The 23,283-nt window shown below is 44.5% G+C and overlaps 1 protein-coding gene across 1 annotated transcript in view; it reads left to right on the top strand.

The window, feature by feature from the left end:
- ABCC2 (ATP binding cassette subfamily C member 2) overlaps nt 1-23,283 on the top strand; it is a 74,099-nt gene that overhangs the window by 43,000 nt on the left and 7,816 nt on the right. Inside the window, exons 16-28 of the mRNA XM_047702461.1 lie at nt 512-638; nt 3,018-3,194; nt 4,358-4,525; nt 7,257-7,437; nt 12,943-13,066; nt 13,332-13,467; nt 14,190-14,409; nt 14,553-14,707; nt 17,319-17,474; nt 18,952-19,151; nt 20,033-20,159; nt 22,013-22,114; nt 22,543-22,686. Of these exons, the coding sequence (XP_047558417.1) occupies nt 512-638; nt 3,018-3,194; nt 4,358-4,525; nt 7,257-7,437; nt 12,943-13,066; nt 13,332-13,467; nt 14,190-14,409; nt 14,553-14,707; nt 17,319-17,474; nt 18,952-19,151; nt 20,033-20,159; nt 22,013-22,114; nt 22,543-22,686 (2,017 nt within the window). The remainder of the gene's footprint in view (nt 1-511; nt 639-3,017; nt 3,195-4,357; nt 4,526-7,256; nt 7,438-12,942; nt 13,067-13,331; nt 13,468-14,189; nt 14,410-14,552; nt 14,708-17,318; nt 17,475-18,951; nt 19,152-20,032; nt 20,160-22,012; nt 22,115-22,542; nt 22,687-23,283) is intronic.

Here is a 23,283-nt window from a genome sequence, read left to right on the forward strand (position 1 = left end):
CACAGTCAGATCTCCAGGGGACAGGGCAGGGAATGTGTGCTTTCAGCAAGTGTCCCCTGAATGGCTATTCTTGTCGAATAACCAAGTTTGGGAAACACGGATCTATTCCAACCCCATTAGTCCTTAAATGAGGGTCCAGACGAAGCGACTTTCCAAGATCACACAGCTTAGCGGTAGCAGAGTTGAGACTCAAACTCAGGTCTCCAGACTCCCATTAAGGTCTTGTTCAATGGTACCATGTTGGTGCTAAGAGAATTTTTCCAGTTGAAAGCTATAATGGTACAAAGAGCTCATATAGTTGGGTAAGATAGGGTTCACTCTCTAGCCCTTTAGAGCTTAAAAAAAAAAAGTATTAAAGAAGCATTTCAGGGTCTTCTATATCCAAGACAAATTTTCCAATCTTGAGGAGAAGTTTCCTAATGCCAGACTTCCCATGGAGAGTCTGAGAAGCAGCCTGAACTACTCTTGAATAACTCCCTCCATTTCCTTCAAATGCTCTTCTCTCTTTCAGTGTGAACCTGGACATTATGCCAGGCCAGCTGGTGGCTGTGGTGGGCACTGTGGGCTCTGGGAAGTCATCCTTGATGTCAGCCATGCTGGGAGAAATGGAAAATGTCCACGGGCACATCACCATCAAGGTGAGAGTGGATGCCAAGGAGAAGAGTTCTGACATTCAAGTGTGGGCCACTTAGTGCTGCTTTCTTGTTTGGGAGAATGCACTGAGGAGGAGAATCTGCTAACCGCTGTTGTTGTCTTACTGTTGGTGCTGTCTTACAGACATTTGTTAGACTTGCAAACTGTAGATCTTTGCCCTACTCCACACATAGATTCAAACTCTGGGGCAGATTCTGGAAACCTGCGGGGTTTTGCGTTTTTGGTTTTTTGTTTTGTTTTGTTTTTTGTTTGTTTTTAAAGATTTTATTTATTCAGTTGACAGAGAGAGACACAGTGAGAGAGGGAACACAAGCATGGGGAGTAGGGGAGGGAGAAGCAGGCCTCCCGCCGAGCAGGGAACCCTATGCGGGGCTCAATCCCAGAACCCTGGGACCACGACCCGAGCCGAAGGCAGCCTCCCTAACCAACTGAGCCACCCAGGTGCACTGAAACCTGAGTTTTTAATGAGGTCTCCAGGTGATTCCCATATGTATACTTAACTTTGAAAACTTAAACAGAGCCTTCTTCCTTCAAAGTATAGGCAGTTCTGCTTTATCTGTGTTTCTAAAAGCATCATTAAAAATTTACATAACTTTTGGGGCACCTGGGTGGCTCAGTTGGTTAAGTGTGCTTTCTCATGCCTTCAGCTCAGGTCATGATCCCAGGGTCCTGGGATCGAGTTCCACATCGGGCTCCCTGCTCAGTGGAGAGTCTGATTCTCCCTTTGCTTGTGTTCTCTCTCTCTCTCAAATCTTTAAAAAAAAAAAAAAAAAAGTAACTCTGTAACCAGGGTACCAACAAAACTAATAATAATAACAATTAAAACAGCAACATTCTAAATTACACTCAGCATCACAGTTAGCCCTGGACTGCCTACCTCCTCCTTTGAGAGCTTGGTCTTTGAGGGCACTGCTTCCAATACAGAAACTTGATACCAGCTGTAGATATCTTTTTTTTTTTTTAAGATTTTGTTTCTTTGTCAGAGAGAGAGAAATCACAAGCAGAAGGAGTGGCAGGCAGAGAGAGAAGCAGGGTCCCCGCTGAGCAAGGAGCCCCATGTGGGGCTCAATCCCAGGCCCTGGGATCATGACCCGAGCTGAAAGCAGCCGCCCAACCAACTGAGCCACCCAGGCGCCCCCAGGTGTAGATATCTTCATCAGTTTTTTTAAACAGAAGAAATCTTTTCATAGTAGCTTCATTAGCACTCTCTGCTTCCCCAGAGAGTTAAATTTAGGGGAAATTATAGGTACTTGGAATCATTTAACCAGTCACTACTTGCATCCAAAAAACAAACAAAAAAAAGTCAATAAGCTTTTTAGCTTTTTTCCTTAAGATCTTCGTATATTGCTAAGCATTTCTTTCTAATTAGGAGAGCCCTTGCCCCTGATTGCTGACACTGACACGCTTAGAAAATTAAGAACTAACGTTTCTTTCACATTATCCTGACATTATTCCCTGATTTACCAATCGCTTATGAGCTAATTTACATTAAATAAACATGCAGTATAGCAGAACAGACTCTATAGATTAAAATCTGTTTCCTAGCTTCTTTTTAAAAACGATTTCTTTATTTTAGAGGGCATGTGAGTGAGCGGGGGTAGGGCAGGTGGAGGGAAAGGGAGAGAGAGAATTTCAAGTATTTCAAGATCCTGGGTCACGATCCCAGGATCCTGGGATCGAGTTCCACACCAGGCTCCCTGCTCAGGGAGCCTTTGTCAGGCTCCATCTCTCTTTGGACATGATCTGCTTCATGCATCAGCCTGCACCGTAATTCAAATCTCTTGGTTCTTCCTAAAATATCATCTATATTATCTCCTGTGTCAGTGTTAGCCCTCTGTTGGTCTTAGGAAACTCACTGGGGACTGACTTAAAAAAAACATGTTTGGGGTACCTGGGTGGCTCAGTGGGTTAAAGCCTCTGCCTTTGGCTCAGGTCATGATCCCAGGGTGCAGGGATCGAGCCCCACATCGGGCTCTCTGCTCAGTGGGGAGCCTGCTTCCCCCTCTCTCTCTTCCTGCCTCTCTGCCTACTTGTGATCTCTCTCTGTCAAATAAATAAAATTTTTAAAAAACAAACAAAAAACCCCTGTTCTAGGAGCAGCATGTGCATTCATCCCGCAGTTTTTGGGATCATGACTACAAAGTGATAGTAAAAAAGGCGGGGAGGGGTAGTTGAAGAGTAGGGTCTCAAATCTTTCTCCCTTGTTGCTACAATACATACAAGCACATTTATAAATATCAGATGCCTAACATTCATCTTTTCAAATCCAAGTTCTGTTTTTTCTTCCCCATCCTCCTATTCCTTCCTCCAACCCTGCAATCCTGGAGAGATGACTGTCACGTGCTCTGATCCTTCCCATCTAGGGCACCATAGCCTATGTCCCCCAGCAATCCTGGATCCAGAATGGCACCATAAAGGACAACATCCTCTTTGGATCCGAGTTCAATGAAAAGAGATACCAGCAGATTCTGGAGGCCTGTGCCCTCCTGCAAGACTTGGAAGTACTGCCTGGAGGAGACCTGGCTGAGATTGGAGAGAAGGTACTTGGAACCCCAAGGGACCTTGAAGGGTGAAGAAATAGCAAAGGGAAAAAAGTGAGGATGGTGGAGAGGATGGGAGGACAAGAGCTGGCCGGTTTGCATAGTCAGGTTGGAACAAATACCAGAAAACATGAGTTTATACAATATTTGAAAATTAAAAATTTGTAGCTGGAAGCAAATATCAGAGTTGTGTCATCTAAAAGAAAGCTGATGAGGATCTGAGAGGCTAACCAACCAGTGCCTGGCCCAAGGCTGACCTCACAGTGGGAGGAGCAGAGAGGCAAGACCAGAACTTGTATCCTAACTCTACCTCCCGATATGAGTGAGGCCCAGAGAAAGGTCCGATAATCTCCTTCTCATGCTTAGAAATTTAGTGTGAATTATTTTCTCAGGTTATTAATGCCTTTCTTAAAAACAGATTCTTAATGACTTTACTGTATCCATTATATGGTCACAGCATAACTGGTTATGTATTTAGAGTGTTTTCAACTTTCCTCCCTATTACTAACAATGAATAGAGCAGCCTTTGGGGGACAAGGATCTTCAGATATTAGCAGATTAATGAAGATATGGCTCGAGAATGATTTTGCACATTAATTCAACATACATTTACTGAGGACCTACTATGTGCCACACACTATTTTAAGTGCTGGATTTACATCCGTGAGTTAAATAGAGAAAATCTGCCCTGATCTAGTTTTACATTCCCATGGGGATGGATACAAAATTCATAAGTAAATCATATAATAGAAAATGGTAGGCGCCTAGGTGGCTCAGTGGGTTAAACCTCTGCCTTCGGTTCAGGTTATGACCCCAGGGTCTTGGGATAGAGGCCCACATCGGGGTCTCTGCTCAGTGGGAAGTCTGCTTCCCCTCTCCCACTCCTCCTGCTTGTGTTCCTTCTCTCTCCATGTCTCTGCAAATAAATAAATAAAATCTTAAAAGAAAATGGTAATTTGGGCCTACATTTAATAATTGGGCAGTATGTATTTGAAGTAATGTATTTGAATCTAAGTTACTTACTTATATAAAGGAACCTATAAGATTTTAAAGTCCTTGATAACTTATGGGGGAAAATCGCTTCTTTTCCCCTCCTTAACGAATAGTGTCTGCAAAGGCAGAACTGTGGAGTAGTGCTTAACAGAAATTATTTTATTCTTCAGGGTATAAATCTCAGTGGGGGTCAGAAGCAGCGGATCAGCCTGGCCAGAGCTACCTATCAGAATTCAGACATCTACGTTCTGGATGACCCCCTGTCGGCCGTGGATGCTCATGTGGGAAAACATATTTTCAATAAGGTCTTGGGTCCCAATGGCCTATTGAAAGGCAAGGTGAGAAATTATTTAATGCAAAGAAGACATTGGCGTGGGGGGTGGGGTGGGGAGACACATGTCCTTGGACTGCAGCTGTCCTGAAGTAAACTTCCTTACTTATCTGCCTCCTAGGCTGCTGAGGACATACAGTGTCACACTGGTCTCCCAGGCGAGGACCCATGAAAGCTTCCAACTTGAGGTCATGGCCTGTGCCAGAACTGTCTGATTAGAGCCTTGTTCTGTGGCTCTGACATTGAGCCTCTTAGGATGATCGATTGTGATAGAAGGCTCTTTGAGACCTGTGGTATAATAAGGAATATGTTTGGGTTTTGTCCCCAGGTCCTGGCACAGACCCCCTAACCCTTGGACTTTGCTAAGTAATAATACTAGGAGTGGTTTCTGTTCATAAGCCTGAGGAGTGACTTAGGAGGTGTTCCCTCGACCGCTTCAGGACAGGGCTGTTGGAGAGAAAGCCCAGGTGATAGGTGGGTTAGAACTTTGAGCCCCACACACAAACCTCTGGGGGTGGAGGGAGGGCCTGAAGACTGGGTTACAAAAATCTGTGGACAATGGGATTCAAAGGGCTTCTGGATTGGTGTCAGCACAGCAAAGGTCCTGAGAGGATGGCCCAGCTGGTGAGAGCAGGGGAGGCCCTCAGGTGCTCCCCACAGCCCCATATGTTGCTCTGCTTGCATTTCTTCCATTTGACTCTTGGTCGTGTCCTTTACAACGAGCTGACAAACCGAAGTGTGTTCTGGAGATCTGTGAGCCACTCTAGCAAGTTATTGTTCACGAGGAAGGGGCTTTATAGCTGGTTGGTCAGAAGTACGGGCGGCACAAGAATCCCAGCCGGTGTCCGAGATCAGGTCCATCTCATGGGCCCGAGCCCGTAAGCTGTGCGGTTTGTGCTAATTCCAGGAAGTCAGTGTCAGAATGGAATTAAATCCTCTGAAAACCTCCCAGAGGACCCAACAAGTCACCTCACTGGTGGGACAGAGGTCATCCTGCAGGTTTTAGCGCTCTGCTCTATGAAGGCGCTTCCCCAGATCCCCCGCAGGATGTAGGAATGCTGTGCCTGGAAGGGATGACTCAACCTAAACATAAAGAGCCAACATTTCTTGAGTATTCGTTATGTCCAAGGCTGGTGCTAAGTACTTTGATTGCACTTCCTCACTTGGTTCTCACAATGCTCCTGGGAGACAGCACCAATGAGGCAGCCAGAACAAGTCAGAAGAGCCTGTGGTAGGTGAAGACTTGGCTTTTCTTACCATGGGCCACTTAGCACATCTTCCCGGACACGGCGGGCTGAAAGGGGAAGGGGCTGACAGATCCCCTCGAGGATTTGAGTGTGTTCCTCACCAGCAGTAAGTGTAGAATGAGGGCTGTCAAGAACAGCTCCCTGAGCATTGGTCAGTAAAACTCCCATCTGTGTTTGGCCTGTTTCTTTCAAGACTTTTTGATTGCTGCCGGTCACGATAGGTGGGCCGCTGTCCCACTGAGGCCCTTTGCCTCTTTGGATCAGCGAGTCAACAGGAGCTCACTCTCCATTCTACTCCTGGTTCTGGCTCCTGTCTGTAAGTCCTCTTGGCCCCATTTATTCATGAACTGTGTACCACCCCGTGCCTGACTTGCTGCAAAGACTGGGCATACACACATGAACAGGCCTGGTCCCTGCTTTCAAGTAAACATACAATCTAATGGGAAGACATACAGAAAAGCGAACAATAATAATACAAGAATTATTTTAATGGCAGTCTATACAAACTACAATAGAATCATTAGTCCCCAGGTAAGACAGTCCCAAGTCTTACCTGGGGAACTCAGGAAAGGCTCCCAGAAGACTTGGCTTTGAGCTGAGACTGGGAGGGTGAGCATTTCCTGGGTCTTCTAGATATGAGGGATCTGGTCTCTGTGGGGTCATGAGGTAGAGAACAGAGGCAGTGGCTTGGGTCCTCTCTCCAGAGGCCCATTTCAACCCCATCCCCTGTCTGAAACACATTACTGATCCATGAGCGTTTTTCTTTCTCTGACTGGAGTCTCTGCGTCCTTGGTCAGTGTGGTTCGCAAGTACACAGGAATACAAGGGATGCCAACTCTCCCGCACCAGGGAGGGCCTGGGCTGAAGACAAAGTTGGATGCCCCTGCCGTGTCTCTAACGTGCTGAAAGAATCTGAGCAGCTCTTGTTAGTTTAGTCGGTTAGCTGGTTATTTGAAGGGGAAGTTAGTTAGCTAGTTATTTGGTTTGTATGCATCAGTTATACTGATAGGCTTTGATCGCAAGTAACATTCCTAAGCTCCTAGGAAGCTGGAAGAATGTGTGTAGGGAAAACTGCATATCACTACAGAAAATAACTGAATATATCCACCAGGGAAGGAGTCTCATCTTACACGCAGTGTCTGGTGTTAGGATGAGGTGCTGGAAAGGAAAGAGGAAGGAAAAGAGATTAGGTGGTCAGGGCTACATTTTGAAACCCAGCCCTATTTTGAAACAGAATTAAGATGACTGTTTTTCTTTTCTTCTTCTCCTCCTCCTTCTTTCTTTCTTTCTTTCTTTCTTCTTTTTTTTTTTTTTTAAGAGCAAGTCAAGGAAGGTGATAGACATTCTGGACATTCTGGGTAATTGGAAGTTAGCTACCCATAGTTAGTGGGAGGTTAGTTTCTTTCCTTTTTAAGAGCAAGCCAAGGATGGTGGTGGCCAGAGCATCTCACTAAGGAAAGGCGATGGTACAACCCACTGTTGTTCTTTCAGACTCGACTCTTGGTTACGCATAGCATTCACTTTCTTCCCCAAGTGGATGAGATCGTGGTTCTGGAGCATGGCACCATCTTGGAGAAGGGATCCTACAGCTCTCTGCTGGCCAAGAAAGGATCGTTTGCTAAGATTCTGAAGACATTCACAAAACAGACGGGTCCTGAGGAAGAGGCCACAAGTATGTAAGGAAGAATGGAACAGGATAAAGCTTGGGTATGGAAAGGGTAGGACTGGTAAACTGTTATCTCCTTCCTGAACTATTCAGTATCCAATAGATTAGATTTGGAAGTGAATTATGCAGAGAGCCAAAATCTGTTCTTTCTATATTTTATGTCTCTGTAAAGAAACACAGTCTAAAAACTCTGTGCCTGAGCCAAATGGGGGGCTCATCTTGCTCATACAGTCTCTGACATGCAGTCGATGGACACTAGAAGGGTATGACTGAAGATTTAGGGTTATTAGCCCTTGTGGAAGAAACACTAGTGGGTTCAGGGGCCCCCTTTTAGGGATGCTGTGCTCTATTGATTCATATTACCCATCCCACCCCACCTACCCTGAATCCACTAAAACCACTTCCTGGACAAGCTTCATAGGCTGGTCCCAAGGGTACACAGAATTTTTTTTCAAAGATTTTATTTATTTATTTGACAGAGCAAGATCTCAAGTAGGCAGAGAGGTAGGTGGTGGGTGGGGGAGGAGCAGGCTCTCTGCTGAGCAGGGAGCCTGATGCAGGGCTCCATCCCAGGACCCTGAGATCATGACCTGAGCTGAAGGCAGAGGCTTAACCCACTGAGCCACCCAGGCGCCCCTGTACACAGAATTCTTGATAAGCCCTAACAAAGGCATCCGGACCAATATACCAAAACCACTGGGTGTTTCAACTCGGGAAAAATCAAGGCAGTTGCATGGTCTCACAGTGTACCATAGGAATAGCCCCTAATACCACCACTATTGGGATCATCAATTAGTTCTAGTCAGCAATGGAGCCCTGATCCCTGAGGACCTTCCCAAGGATCTGCCAACAGTAGTCCTGTACATAGTCCTAGGTATCTACTTCCAAAGCAGTCACCAGCAGAAGATCAAGCCTGAGAAAGCAAGATCTGGAGAGTGAATTCCAGAAGTCAGTTGGGAGAGGGAGTAGCTACAGAGCCAGCAAGTGGGGACTCATGCAGGCATTGAAGTCAGGAAATATGATGGTTCAAAACCACCCTGGGGAGCTCAAGAGATGGAAAGAAAAGCCTAAACCAGAAAGTCTGTAAGTGTTGGAGGGATAATGCAAGAGCAAAAACCAGGATGATATGGGTGACAGGGACTGGCAGCCATCCCAGGAGACTGGGGTAGGGGCACTTCAAACCAGCAGAAAGGAAGAAGCCAGAACTTTCCATCAGCCTTTATGTAATCTAGGGACTGGCATGGAGAAAACTAAAAGTACCTGCCTGGGGAGCAAAGGTCCCAAGTCAAAGGGCACTATCTGATGCTCGATTCCCCTGAGTCATTGCTTAGTCAACCACATCACCATGACTTGCTCCAACAGTTTCCTTATGCTAAGTCTAGCCTTTCCCCCGCTCCCTTTGGCCATGATCGGAGTTTCTGGATTCTGTTATAAACCCCCATTGGTGGATGGCCCCTTTGAAGTAATCCTGTCCTTTATGTACAAAGGTCAGTTTGCAAAACAGCTCATCAAGCCTTTGTTCTGGTAAACACTGATTAACTATGTCTGAGCGATGCCTGGCACGCTGCTGCTGTTGGTTCTGGGACTCAAGGTTCAGACCAGTATATGGCAGAATGAAGGGAAGGGCAGGAGGGCAAGGTGACCTGTATCAATACTGGTTTGGTGTATTAGTTTCTTAATTAGCTGGCATAACAAAGAACTACAGACCAAGTGGCTTAAAAAACAAATTTATTTTCTTATGGTTCTGGAGGCTAAGTCCCAAATCAAAGTGTTGGTAGGATTCGTTCCTTCTGAAGGTGATGGGGAAGGATCTGTTTCAGGCTTCTCTCCTAGCTTCTGGAGGTTTCTTGGCAGTCTTTGGCAATTTTGGCTTGGAGACACACCACTTTGTTCTCTGTCTTCATCTTCTCATGGGATGCATGTGTGTCTCTATGTCCAAATTTCCCCTTTGTATAAGGACATCAGACATAATGGATTAGGAGCCCATCCTACTCCAATCTGACCTCCTCATAACTATGTCTATAATGAGCCTACTGCCAAATATGGTCATATTCCGAGGTAGTGGAAGTTAGGATTTCAACACACACATTTGGCAGCAGACAAAATTCAGTCTATCACACCAGTCCTCTGACACACCCAAATTCTTTCTCGTGTGCAAAATACATTCATGCCATACCGACGTCCACAATGTCTTAATTATTCCAGTATCAACTCTAAGTCCAAAATCTCATCTAAATGTCAGTTCGAAGTCCCGCATATCAACATTTGACTCATGCAAGTCACTTGTGGGTGAGACTTGGAGTCTTGGGGCAGAATTCCTCTCCATCTGTCAAGCTGCAAGATCAGACAGGTTATCTGCTTCAGTAGTGAAACAAGCATAGGATAGACATTCCCATTCCAAAAGGGAAAGATCTGAAGGAAAAAAGGGGTCATGAATCCCAAGCAAATCTAAAATCTAGCAGGACAGATTCCATCAGATTTTTAAGGTTCGATAATGATCTTGTTTGGCCTGATGCTGTCTGTTGTTGAGGCTCAACCTGGGCTGATGGTTTCAACTCCTCCACCCCGGGCAGTGGTCGCACCCTATGGAACTGAGGAGTAGCCAACCCCAGTGTCATTGTTCCCTTTACTTGAATGATAACACAGCTCTCCGCAGCTGGATAGCTCTATTGGTACATGTTCCGCCTCTAGAATCCTAGAAGTCTGACAGCATTCCTTTGTTTGGTCCTGTCTCTGTCCCCTCCTGTCCAGACGGGCAGCACTTCTGCTAAGAGGGTTGGTCGGATTAAGTCCTATACTCAATCTCCTTAGTAAATCTGCTCTTGACCCTTGCTGGTGCATTTTTCATTTTCATTATTGTGCTTTTCTAGAATTTCTTTTTTAAAATTTGATCTCTTTATTGATGTTCTCTATTTGAGAACTCATTCTCATACTTCATTTATTTTTTTTATTAAAGATTTTTATTTATTTGACAGAGATCACAAGCAGGCAGAAAGGCAGGCAGAGAGAGGAGGAAACAGGCTCGCCGCTTAGCAGAGAGCCCGATGCGGGGCTCGATCCCACAACCCTGGGATCGAGCCCGATGTAGGGCTTAATCCCACGACCCTGGAATCATGACCTGAGCTGAAGGCAGAGGCTTTAACTCACTGAGCCACCCACGTGCCCCTCATTCTCATACTTCAGATCTCAGACATGGCTTCCTTTCGTTCTTTGGACATATTTATAATAGTCAATTTGAAGTCTTTCTCTGCTAAGTCCAATGTCTGTGCTTCCCTGGGTAGAGTTCCTGTTGACTGTTCCCCCCCACCCCCACCCCGTATATGGTCCCATGCTTTCTTTTTTGTATGTCTCATAATTTTTTTGTTGAAAAATGGTCACTTTAAATAACGCAACTCTGGAAATAAGATTTTTCTTCCTTAGCCTGTCAGAATTTGTTGTTGTTTGTCCTGTTTAGTTTCCTGAACTAATTCTTATGAAATCTGTATTTTTTGTCCTATGTGGCCACAGAAGTCTCTGCTTGGTTGTTCAGCTAATTATTGGACAGAGATTTCCTTAAGGGCCTGGAATCAATAAGTCACTCAGCTTTTTCTGAAAGACTTCATGGTGGGAGGGAAGGCATGTCCCTAACACACCAATAGGCAGTTGACAATTCTGCTTCACCTTTTTTTCCTTCTTGTCCAGAGTCTGAAGGTTAGCCTGGGTAAGAGAATAGGGCCTTCTCATGTCTATCTTGAGAATGTGCACAGCCCTACCCGTGCGTACAGCGTTCTAGATTGCCAGGAATACATTAAAAATATCAAAGATCTCTAAGGGTATCTTCTTCCCCTATTTTCCCTTTTAAGTTTTTGTTTAGCTTATTATTTGCCCCAACTGCTATCATCCCTTAGGCAACTCCGATGTTAGACAGTTGCTGCTGATTATTTTAGCTAACTCCAGTAAGTCCGGTCCAATAAAGACAAGCCCTGTGAATCACTTCTCGGCCTTTTGGCTAAGATCAAGTGTAAAGACAAGCCCTGTGAATGGGGTTTTCTAGAGAACTGCAGGCAGGTCAAATAATGACAATTCTCTAGGGATTGAAATTGATAATCCAAGGATTAATGGGACTAGTAATCACAACTGCAACTTTTTACCCAGGCCTTTTTTATTTACCTTTAAATTCCCTTGACTCTCCCATCTTTGGGTAGGCAAATTTGAGGCTTGTCCTCCCATCTCTTCATTTGGCTTCATCTTGCGTAAACCCTTTCCTTGTTGAACAGTTAGTATCTCAGTGATTGCCTGTCCTGTTCATTGGGAAGTCAGACGTGGGTTTGGTTCCAGGATGAGACTTTTGGGAGAGTTTGAACACATTCTCTTCCCTCCAGCAGTTAGGAGGCTGCTGATTTTTTTGTAGTTACCATGTTTGTGAGGTTATTAGTATTCTAAGCTATAGCAGATCCAAGGAGGAAATTAAACTATCAAAAAACTTAATGTTCTTACTGAGATTTAGCTATTTTTCTTAAATAAATGTTCCTTGGATTGTTGTAAGACTGGTTAATTTCAGAGTTATAAAGTTGGTTTTAACAATATTTTGCCATTGGGGCCCCTGGGTGGTTCAGTCGTTTGGGCATCTGCCTTTGGCTCAGGTCATGATCCCAGGGTCCTGGGGTCCAGGCCCACATTAGTCTCCCTGCTCAGTGGGAGCCTGCTTCTCGCTCTCCTCCCTGCTCATGCTCTCTTCTCACTATCTATCTCTGTCTTTCTCTCAAATAAATAAAGTCTTAAAAAATATATTTTGCCATTGATTTCATGGAGTTATCAATTTCCAGAGCTCTTTATCATTGCCACTGATGCCCAGGCTGTTTTAGATTTTATTTTTAATTTTTAAAATTTCTTTCTTATTTGCAGGATATGTTTTTTGGATGTTTCAAATTCAGGGATGCCTGGGTGGCTTAGTCAGTTAAGCATCTAACTCTTGATTTTGGCTCAAGTTATGATTTCAGGTGGTGGGATTGAATCCCACATCAGACTCCATGCTGGGCATGGGCCTGCTTGGAATTTTCTCTCTCCTTTCTTCCTCCTCTCCCTCCCTCTCTAAAAGGGAAAGGGAAAAAACAAGAATAAAAATAAAAAATATTTTAAATTGATAAAACTTTGTAAAGTTATTTGAAGTTCAAGAAGAGCATTTTCAATTTACTCACCTCCTTAGTCAATTCTAAGAATTAGGACTCTTCTGCTTATCTACTCTAACCCTTAAAAAGTTCTTTTCTTGCTGCAAAGAAATTAAAACGCTTCTGGGAATATTTCTCTCCTTTTGAACATTTCTCTTCTACTAGAAACTCCTCTCTCCTTTATTCTGGTATTTCTTGGTGAGAAGGTGTACTAATCAATAATCATTCTGGAACAAAATCACCAGCCTGTGTGTATGTCTGGGATCTCTTGCTGAGGGGCCAGCAAGATCAGAAAAGAATTCTTGTTTGTAGAACTTTGCAGCTCTATGTTGCCATCTCCCTAACCTTTTGATGTGTCTCCTAGTCAATGAAGACACTGAAGAAGATGATGACTGTGGGCTGATGCCCAGTGTGGAGGAAATCCCTGAGGATGTGTCCTCCTTAACCACAAAAAGAGAGAACAGCCTTCATCGAACACTTAGTCGCAGGTTGGTCATCTCGTCAGCTGGCAGCCCCTCGGCACATCCATATTTCCACTCAATCATTCTCTTTCTCTCTGTGGGCTTTTCCCAAGGGAGTGGACACCGAGATACTCCCACCCCTTTGTTTCTTTGAATGGAGTGGGGCTAGGGGGTGGCAGGTTTCCCCCAGAGCACTTCAATGTAAGCAGAGCGACTGTGACACATGCTTGCTTCTTGACCTTGGGGTGCACCTGCGTGCTCAAGAACGCATCCCCCCCTCTCGATTTCTCAGTTCTAGGTCCAATAGCAGGCATCGGAAATCCCTAAGAAACTCTTTGAAAACTCGGAATGTGAACACCCTGAAGGAGGAAGAAGAAACAGTGAAAGGACAAAAACTAATTAAGAAGGAATTCATACAAACTGGAAAGGTGGGCACCACGATAAAAAGTTCCATTTGAGGTGATACAAGGCTTGGGATCTGAACATTGTAAAGTTTGATGATTTGACTATCTGTCTACGGGAGGGATAAGTCTTGTGTCCTTTGCAAATCATTAAACTCATCATTGAAATGTTGGTAGAGGCTTTGGGCTTTCTATCAAATCATATTTCCAAGAAGGATAGGTTTCCTGTGTATATCCTCCTAGCACATTTCACGAATGATCCCATCTGATATGGGGAGAGAACAATAAAACTGCCTTGAGATGCAGGTCTTGGACCCAGAGAACACTAATGAATCAATCTCAGAGCACACGATTCAAATTAGTATAACTTAAGACCTTAAACCTAAGACCTTGGTTTGAACTTAAGTCCAAATTAATAAGAACAAATTCTAAGGTCTACAGTATAACCCCCATCCCATTCTGGGGTGTGTGTATGTGTGTGTGTTGTTGTTGTCATCCCACTCTGTTTTTATCTTTCTCCCTTAATTGCTTCTAGAAGCTCATTAATAATGTGATGTTATTTCCCCCGCACTGTATTTCAGCATTGATTATGATCCTGGCCCAATGCAGAAATAGACCACAGATGACCAAATCTTGCTGCCTGCTATCCACTTTTCCAGGGGAGGCCATTCCCCCTTGTGATTGGTATTCTAGGTAATTCCTCACCAAACACCATTAGGATTTCTAACACTGAGGATGGGGCTTTTCAGGTGAAGTTCTCCATCTACCTCAAGTACCTAGGAGCAATAGGATGGTATTCAATATTCTTCATCATCTTGGCCTACGTGATCAATTCTGTGGCTTATATTGGATCCAACCTCTGGCTCAGTGCTTGGACCAATGACTCTAAAACCTATAATGGCACTAACTATCCAGCGTCTCAGAGAGACCTGAGAATTGGCGTCTATGGAGCTCTGGGATTCGTGCAAGGTACGTCTGATGGCGATGACAGCCATCTCTTAGAGAATCTGTCTTGTCTGTGTATTTTGCTTAGACTCAGGGCAAAAAAAAATGTCCTTGTGTCCTTGGCACAAGTCCTGCGGACCGTGCTGACTAAACGGTTCTATTTCTAGGTGCATTTGTGCTCATAGCAAATCTCTGGAGTGCCCATGGTTCCACTCACGCATCGAACATCCTTCATAGGCAACTGCTAAGCAGTATCCTTCGAGCACCCATGAGTTTCTTTGACACAACACCCACAGGCCGGATTGTGAACAGGTTTGCTGGGGTAAGTACCTGAATGGCTGTGTGATGTGTTTGTATGCTGAGGGTGTTTCCACTCTGACAGGGACAGAGTTCTCCCATGGCCCGAGGCAACGCCATGCCGGTCCACTTAGCATGCACATGCTTCCTGCATACCCAGGATGAGGTCCCAAGGATCCTGGAGACACAGAGACGAAAAGCTCTGGCCCTTTAAGGCGCTCACCATCTAGTGAGGGAGACAACCAAGGAAATAAGAGGAGTATGACGGAAGACAGTAAAACCAGTGACAGCAATGTGTGTAGAGTGCTGTTCTGGGAACACAAAACAGTGACAGAGAACAGCAGTAGTAGCTCAGCCTGGGTGACAGGGTGGGAAATGTCAGAAAACATGAGACTTAGGTCCTAGAAGGAACTTTCTTAGCCAGGGAGATGGTGGAGCCAGGGGTTGGCGGTAGAAGCAAAAGGAGAAGGAATATTCTGCCGAGGGGGAAACACAAGTAAAAGCACGATCACGGGCTAGAATGGTGAATAAAAGGGAAAACAGGAAAACCCTTTGCTTGGTCTATGTTCTGTTCCTGTTTCTATCTTTGCTACTTTAAGAATAAACTGGGTCTGAACTATGGGAGAGAGCCACCTATAATTTAATTTAATTTTTAAAAAGATTTTATTTATTTGACAGACACAGCGAGAGAGGGAACACAGGCAGGGGGAATGGGAGAGGGAGAAGCAGGCTTCCTGCTGTGCAGGGAACCCTATATGGGGGCTTGATCCCAGGACCCTGAGATCATGACCTGAGCCAAAGGCAGATGCTTACTGACTGAGTCACACAGGCGTCCCAAATTTTCATAAGGTTCTAAAACCTGGTCTCTACATACTGCAGATCCTGGACCCCTTGGCATTCACTCATTCCACAGCACTTCTTGAGCACCTGAGAGGAGCACTGGAACGCTCACTAAACGTTAAGATTGTAGATGGCTCTCTTCCAAGGGCCAAACCCAACTCATTCATTCTCAATGCATAGGAGATAGTAATTTCAGGAACAGAGGAAGAAAGCAAGGAATTCTGAGTAACAGTCAACTGTCATCAGCCCAGTTTAAGTCCTCTGTTTGTAGAAGAGGAAGCACATTTTTCAAAATGTCTGAGCAGCTACGGGTCCTTCCTGGTTTTGTCTTGGAGCAGACAAAAGAAAGGCCAGCCCACAGCCAGGTTCTGGGGACACAGTGGCTGCTTCAAAAGTGTGCACATTGATTGGTCTGCATTTATCACTTTCTTCTAGGACAAAAATGGTGAGCATGATATCATTGGGGACCACTTAATAGGTTTTCTGCTCTTCAATAGAACCTAAAATAGCATACAATTTTAGATGGGAAGATTCTCATGGGAATTTTGCAAAAATCGCACACTTTTCTTATGTTGCAAAATATACATAATTAATCTTCTGAAAAAGGAATGCAGAACTTATTGTGAGTTAGTAAGGCAACTGTTCTATTTTGCTCACTGCTTTTGCATGAAAAAGGAAACTCGTGTTTGATTATATGGTGAGTTATAGGGGAAGGTTTCCTATAAAGGAAAGTTTGATTTAGAATCCTCTCGGATTGATAGCTGAGCCCCTAAGAAGAGGTGAAGGGAAAGGGTGGAAGAAAGAAAGCTGGAGAATCTGTGCCAAGTAGGGGTAAAAGGAACCTACATAGAACTGATAGCCTGTGAGGATTTCTTTCTTTTTTTTTTTTTTTTTTTTGCCAATCCTGGACATAAAGTTATTTGCATCCTGCTCTGACTTTGGGAAGGTAAATTAGACTCAGGAGTCATTCAGGACTCTCTTGGGAAACTTACCCTTACCCAGATTGGGACACTCCAGAGATAATTTGAATTCGCCTTGATAATCACATATTACTAATTGTAGAATCAGCAATATCGAAGAAATAATCGGTCAGGGAAACCCAAAGTGTAAGTCAGGCTTCCTTGTACAGTATACTAAACCATTATCCATTCATCCACCTGTCCATTTGCTCATTTATTCAACATGACATGAAGGCAATATGGCAGAAAGACCCATTTTTCACCTCTGGGTTACTCTGTTAGAACACTGGTCAGGCAAGGGTCACATTCAAACTCCTCCTCCCTCTCCCCTTGAAGCTCTGTGCTCAGTGGAGAAAACAACTTCCCAGTTAAAGGATGGTTCTTTAGTCAAATGGGGGTGACCAGGCTTGTTGACTGGAGCCTTCATACGAATTAAATGCTGGTTATGTGCCAGGTTCTGTTTAGGCACTCAGTGGAGTTAGGCCCCTTGTACAGTTAGATTAATTGAATTGGCTTGGTTATAGGAGGATTTACCTGTAAAGCTCTATTAGCTTACAATGGTTTAATAAATTCAAAGACCTTTACTAAGTCTATTGAAAAAGGTGAAGGGTGACTGCCATATCTGTTTGGAGGGATTTAGAAAGAGGAAGAAATTACAGAAATGAGATTTGTTATTGGGAGAAGCACAACCATATATTGCAAATGAATATCACGAAATGATTAAACGAAGGAGACACTGAGAACCCAGAATCAAACAAATTCTCTGCTGGAATCAGAAAGATGGAAAATGGGGCAGGAATCCATTAGTATACCATTCTTCTAATTCTGTGTTCCTAGGATATTTCCACAGTGGATGACACCCTTCCCTTATCCTTGCGCAGCTGGATATTGTGCTTCCTGGGAATAATCAGCACCCTTGTCATGATCTGCACGGCCACTCCAGTCTTCGTCGTCGTCATCATTCCTCTTGGCATCATTTATGTGTCTGTTCAGGTGGGTTTGGAAACAGCTAGGTCTCCTCTCTACTTATGAAAGCCCAGGTTCTTTCCTGAGAATCTTCTGTTTTGTCGATTGCTAGTCACTCAGTCCCGTCCAGCATCTTTGTCATTTAGTCCTATATTGATATACCAAGGAGCCGTAGGCCACTGTCTAGAGCTCAAACATCAATACCAATTGGTATATGGTTCAGAGAATATCTCACCTTAGCTGCTGCCCCCCAGAAGTTTATATGGGGCAGATTTATGTTTGGATCCAAGACTACCTTGAGGTAGTCAAGCCATCCAGAGGTTGGCTCTGGATGATCTTGAAGTTTGGTAAGATCCCCCATAATGGTTAAGTCATTGGTTGCTTCTAGAAGGGTTATATACTATGGCTGCTTCCTTGATTGGCTTAGGCTTATCTGCTGGGAGATGTATCTCGGCAGGAGCTAGATCTCTTCTCACTTCAGGGTAGTTCTAGTTTCACTGCGATGCCTATGAATGATGGGATGTCTGTAGGCTCAATGTCAGTATGTTCTTGAGGGAACCGGTGGCTTGAAAGCCAATTCTCAGGGGGGAAAAAAAAAAAAAAGGGACTCCATTCCCATATTAAAAACTGATGAGGGGAGGCAAGCTGTGGAGAGAATTCCTTAGGATGATCTATTTGCCTTGGGAAAACAATTCCAAAAAACTTGCCTTCAAGGGCAGCCCTGTCACCTGTGGTAAGGTGATACCCCCTGGTATTTGTGTTAAGTTCCTCAGGTACATTGTTTCCTCAATGACAGCCTCTCATCCAGTAAAGAAGCAGGATATTTAAGGAAATTTCCAGGTATAACATTTTGAATTCTGACACTCAAATGCCTATCCCTTTCCTGATTTCAACAAATCTCCACAGAATCTCGTAGCACCACTGAACCTCATCCCACTGAACCTCATCCTTCAACCCTTGTGTCTCAAAATCCAACTGTATACTTTTAGTTCTATTTCTTAGACTCTCGACACTCCACACATTTCCAGAACTCTCTCTATCTTCACAAACCATGAAGCACAGTGTGGTCACTTACCTGACTTGTTCAATTTTAATCTAAACCTCAGAATGCCTTTCTCTGGCCATTTCCTGTCCATCTCCACTTTCCATGCCCCTTGGGTCCCAGCTACAATTTACAAAATCCATTTGGAGACCATTTTTCTAGCTGCTACAAAAACTGTCACTTGGACAGTGTATGCAGATTCTTGGGAGAATATGGATTAGGCTGACAAAATTCCTCAGTGGTTATAGTCTCCTCACCTTCATCGTCTTCTGTTCTCCACCAACCTTTTCCTTTGTACCTCTCTCATCATTCCTCTAGCCAGAGGGGAGGCTGGAGGCTTCTGACCTGTTCAAATATGGGCTGTGCCCATCAAGGTGAAGGACACTGGGTCAGGGCCACCAAGGAAGAAGTATTCCATATGCAACATGATTGTGTGACTGACTCTTTACTTTTGGGGTCCAGATATTTTATGTGGCCACTTCCCGCCAGCTGAAACGCCTGGACTCAGTCACCAGGTCCCCAATCTACTCTCACTTCAGTGAGACAGTGTCAGGTTTGTCCGTCATCCGTGCCTTTGAGCACCAGCAGCAATTTCTGCAACACAATGAGATGCAGATTGACACCAACCAGAAATGTGTCTTGTCCTGGATTGTCTCCAACAGGTGAGGCTGCCCCTGTGTATTTACTGAAATATGCACTTTAGGCTTCCACATGTTTGATATTAGCTATGGGAGGGGAGGTGTAGCCAGTGATGTGAATTTCACTGTGGCCAAACATGGCTGTCCCGTAAGTAGAAGAAAGTATGGGCTTCAGGGTCAGAGATGGGGTCCCTGTGCCTACTTTGCTATTTACCAAGCTAGGTAAAATGCCTTGACCTTCACAGGAAAATCTCACTTCTTGTTTTTACAATGACTAGAACACAACCTATATCATAAGTCAAATGACTTCTATAAGCATTTGATACCCCAGGTACCAAACAAGCGGGGTGAGCTGGGCATTCGTAGTCGGCATCCCTGAGAAGCGGATGTGAGATTCTCCACAGGCAGGACACTCTTCGTAGGGTGGCGAGAGAAGCTTGCTTGCTTGCTTGGTAAAGCAGGTCACTCAACCTTGGGGTTGTGAGTTTGAGCCCCATGCTGGGGGTAGAGTTTACTTTTTAAAAAAAAAGTGAATTCCCAAACTCCACTCTAGGCTCCCTGAATCAATCTCCTACGAAAGAGTCCCAGAATTTTCTTGCATGAATTTTGTATTTTTAATAATTACCTCAGACAATTCTTCTGCTTTGGCAAGTATGAGAGACCCTGAATCACAGGATTCCCTTCATGTAGCAAACTTCCCTAGTGCCTTTAAAATGCCATTTATTTTCTAAAACCTAATTTTAAAAGACTTTAGGAACATATGATGTAGTCAGATTGAGGCATCTTGTGAGAACACAGCCCAACCAACTCAATCCCTCCCAATGTTCCATGGACATGTAGGTTGCTGGTTAAGGTAAGGAGGTGAATGTCAGTGACACTTTTTCTCTGGTTCTGTTGCTCTACAGGTGGCTTGCAATTCGTCTGGAGCTGATTGGGAACCTGATTGTCTTCTTTTCATCCCTGATGATGGTTATTTATAAAGATAACCTAAGTGGAGACACTGTGGGCTTTGTTTTGTCCAATGCGCTTAATGTGAGTATGAAGGTTGCGAGTTAAATTAATGCACTTATTCTCAAACCGAGTCTAGAGTATACCATGGAGTTTGTGTTCTTGATCCCTTTCTAGATCCAGAGGGACTAGGGAAGACTGAGGTTCAAGCCCTGGCTCTGTCTTTTACTAATTGTGTAACCTATCGACATGTTCCTTACCCTTTCTGAGTGGGTACCAGTGTCATCTGGAAAAATGGACAAAAATTTTGTTGCCCTTGGGAGTTAAGAAAGCAATGTGAGGGGTGCCTGGGTGGTGCAGTGGGCTGAGCATCCAACTCTTAGTTTCGGCTCAGGTTGTGATCTCAGGGTTGTGAGATAGAGCTCTGTGCTGGGCTCTGTGCTGCTCAGCCTGGAGTCTGCTTGGGATCCTCTCACCCTCTGCCTCTCCCCCCTACACTCGTGCACATACTCTCCCTCCCACTGTCTCCCTCAAATAAATCTTAAAAGAAGACAGCAATTCAATATGACTTAATCTGATAGTTCCCTGTTTCTTTGCCTCTTTGCCTGATTCTAGTCAAAAGAGAATAAATGAGTTTCTTTCCGTTTATTTAATTTTTTAAAGAAGGCTCCACACCCAACGTGGGACTCAAACGCATGCCCTTGAGATCAAGAGTCACATGCTTCACCAACTGAGCCAGCCAGGTGCCCCCAATTTCTTTTCCATAATATAGTAGTAATGAAGTCTTTTGAATATCTTTTTCTATTTTTGTTTTTCTTAAATCACAGAATAAATTCTAATAAAGAATGTGGTCCAGTAAACCAGTATGACTAGGCAATACATTATTTCCTAGTGCCCAAGGTTGTGGCTGACACTACAATCTGTATTCACTAAAGGATACTCATTTTATGAGTCATTTGACCATCTTTCATGATATTTTGGGAACTAATATATTGGCTTATATAACTACCAGTCAGTTCTGTATGGTGCTGTGCTCATTTGGAGTTAATAAGGCCTAAGGCAATCACGGTGGGGCCCCAAAGAGAACTCTCTTATACACCAGAGTTATTCAGTTCCTTGCGCCACTGCTCCTTCATTACCCCCAACCCCATTTTGGGGCTTATTAACCTCGGGTGGATGGGGCAAAGGCAACGATTAGACTAAATGAAAACAAAAACAGTCAGATATCAACAATTCATTTCACATGGCTCTACCTAAACAAAGTGGTTACTCTTCTCTCCAACATCCTGTACTCTCCCTCTTTTTAACCACCATTTGCTCAAAAAAAACTCAACAACCCTGGTCTAAGTGTATGTGTGAAAGAAGCTTGCATCTAAGTAATCCACAGATTCCCCAGGCTCTAGACTGGCGCAGACTTGGACAAGCTCTTACTGCTGGTTACATGTATTTCTGCAGGCAGGAGTTTACTGGGGTAAAGGAGGGTCCTTGTCGATGCTCCACCCTGAGCCTTGGGCTCTTGTTGAAAGCAGAGAGAGGAAGCAGCTTTTTGGAAAGCTTTCTCTTATGCTTTCCCCATTTATAGAATGCCACCCACTACTCCTTCCACAGAGAACATTGGGCTTCCAGGCAGGAGATTGGAGTTCTGGTCCCACTCTACCACCTGCCAGCTTCACCAACCCCAACTTAACCCCAGCCACTCTGGTCTCATGTTGTCTTTCATGTGCCATCACACGGTTGAGCTCTTAATTGTCTTCCAGACCTTACTGGTCTCATTGCCTCCCCCAAGGAGGTGAGGACTGTCACTGACACTTTTCCCCGCTCTCTCAAAGAGCTCAGCATAGTGCTAGTACGAAGTGGGCACTGGATTGACCTTATGGTTTGACTGAGTTGGTATCTGAGCCAGAGGTGATCTTTAGTTTTCTGTTTTTTTTCTGTAGATCACACAGACCTTGAACTGGCTAGTGAGGATGACGTCAGAAATAGAGAGCAACATTGTGGCTGTTGAAAGAATAAATGAGTACATAAAAGTGGAAAACGAGGTAAGGAGGATTTAGAAGAACCCAGGGACAAGACAAAAGAAAAATGTTCCCTTCAAGAGCTCATCTTTACCCTGTCTAGCGATTTTGCATAGAGTCACAAAGGTTCTTCTAAAGTTTGCTTTGCTCTAATTCAACCCGATTTCTTGAAACTTAAAATAGGAAATGGTTTAGGGGGAGGTGAGGTCTTGGAATGCACCAGGTTAAAGGTGTCTTCATTCTGGAAGTCCACAGAGCAGCACTGTGGAATGGAGCTTCTTTGACTAAGGCAGGAACCTTCTGGAAGTACTAGTCTAATTCATTCTAGTCAATACAGATGCCCAGAGGTGGCTAGGACACTGCTATCCTCCTAGTCTGTGACACGAGACCTGTGGGGACTATTCAGTGAGTTGCCACCATGTAAAGCACTTCTCTTCCTGTCTCTTTGCCAGGCACCCTGGGTGACTGATAAGAGACCTCCCCCAGGTTGGCCCAGCAAAGGGGAGATCCAGTTTAACAACTACCAAGTGCGGTACCGGCCGGAGCTGGATCTTGTACTGAGAGGGATCACTTGTGACATTAGGAGCATGGAGAAGGTAGGTGGAGCTGAAGAAAGGCCTGAATGTGCATCCTCGTGATCAGGACACAGTTGGACACAAGGGTGGAAAGCAGCTGGACTCTGCTTTCATTATTGGGCTGGAATGAGAGGGTCAGGGCAGTCTTCTGCCCTGGGAAGGTGCAGGGATACAGTCCTACCACCAGAGGGCAGGATATCAACAAGGGATCAACTCGACTTACTGGGGCTGGAAGGGTTTTCTGCTTAGCCCTTCCCCATCTCCCTGAGGCACCTGTGGCAGCACCGTCTTCTTCTCTGGCTGATGGGAGCTCATTTTCTGTAAGGGCCATGTCTTGTGGAGGGGAAGTCAGGAAGCACCCAGCCTAGGAAAGGAAATGGTGAGAACAGCAATGTGGTCCCAGCAGAGAGAATGATTTAGTTCTCTGGTCTGCAAAGTCCTGCACCTTTCTGTGGTGCTCCTGTTCTCAAGGACTTGGGGTCTGATGTAAAAACATAGAAATATTTTAAAAATTAAAAAAAAAAATAAGTCTGGGTAAGGTTGCTGATGAGGTTCTCAAGTGATGAGGCCTGACTTTCCCTTTTCCTCACTTCTAAACAAAGATTAAAAAAAAAAAAA

This window comes from Lutra lutra, chromosome 14 (assembly GCF_902655055.1).
Source record: "Lutra lutra chromosome 14, mLutLut1.2, whole genome shotgun sequence".
In the NCBI taxonomy this organism is placed as follows: Eukaryota; Metazoa; Chordata; class Mammalia; order Carnivora; family Mustelidae; genus Lutra; species Lutra lutra.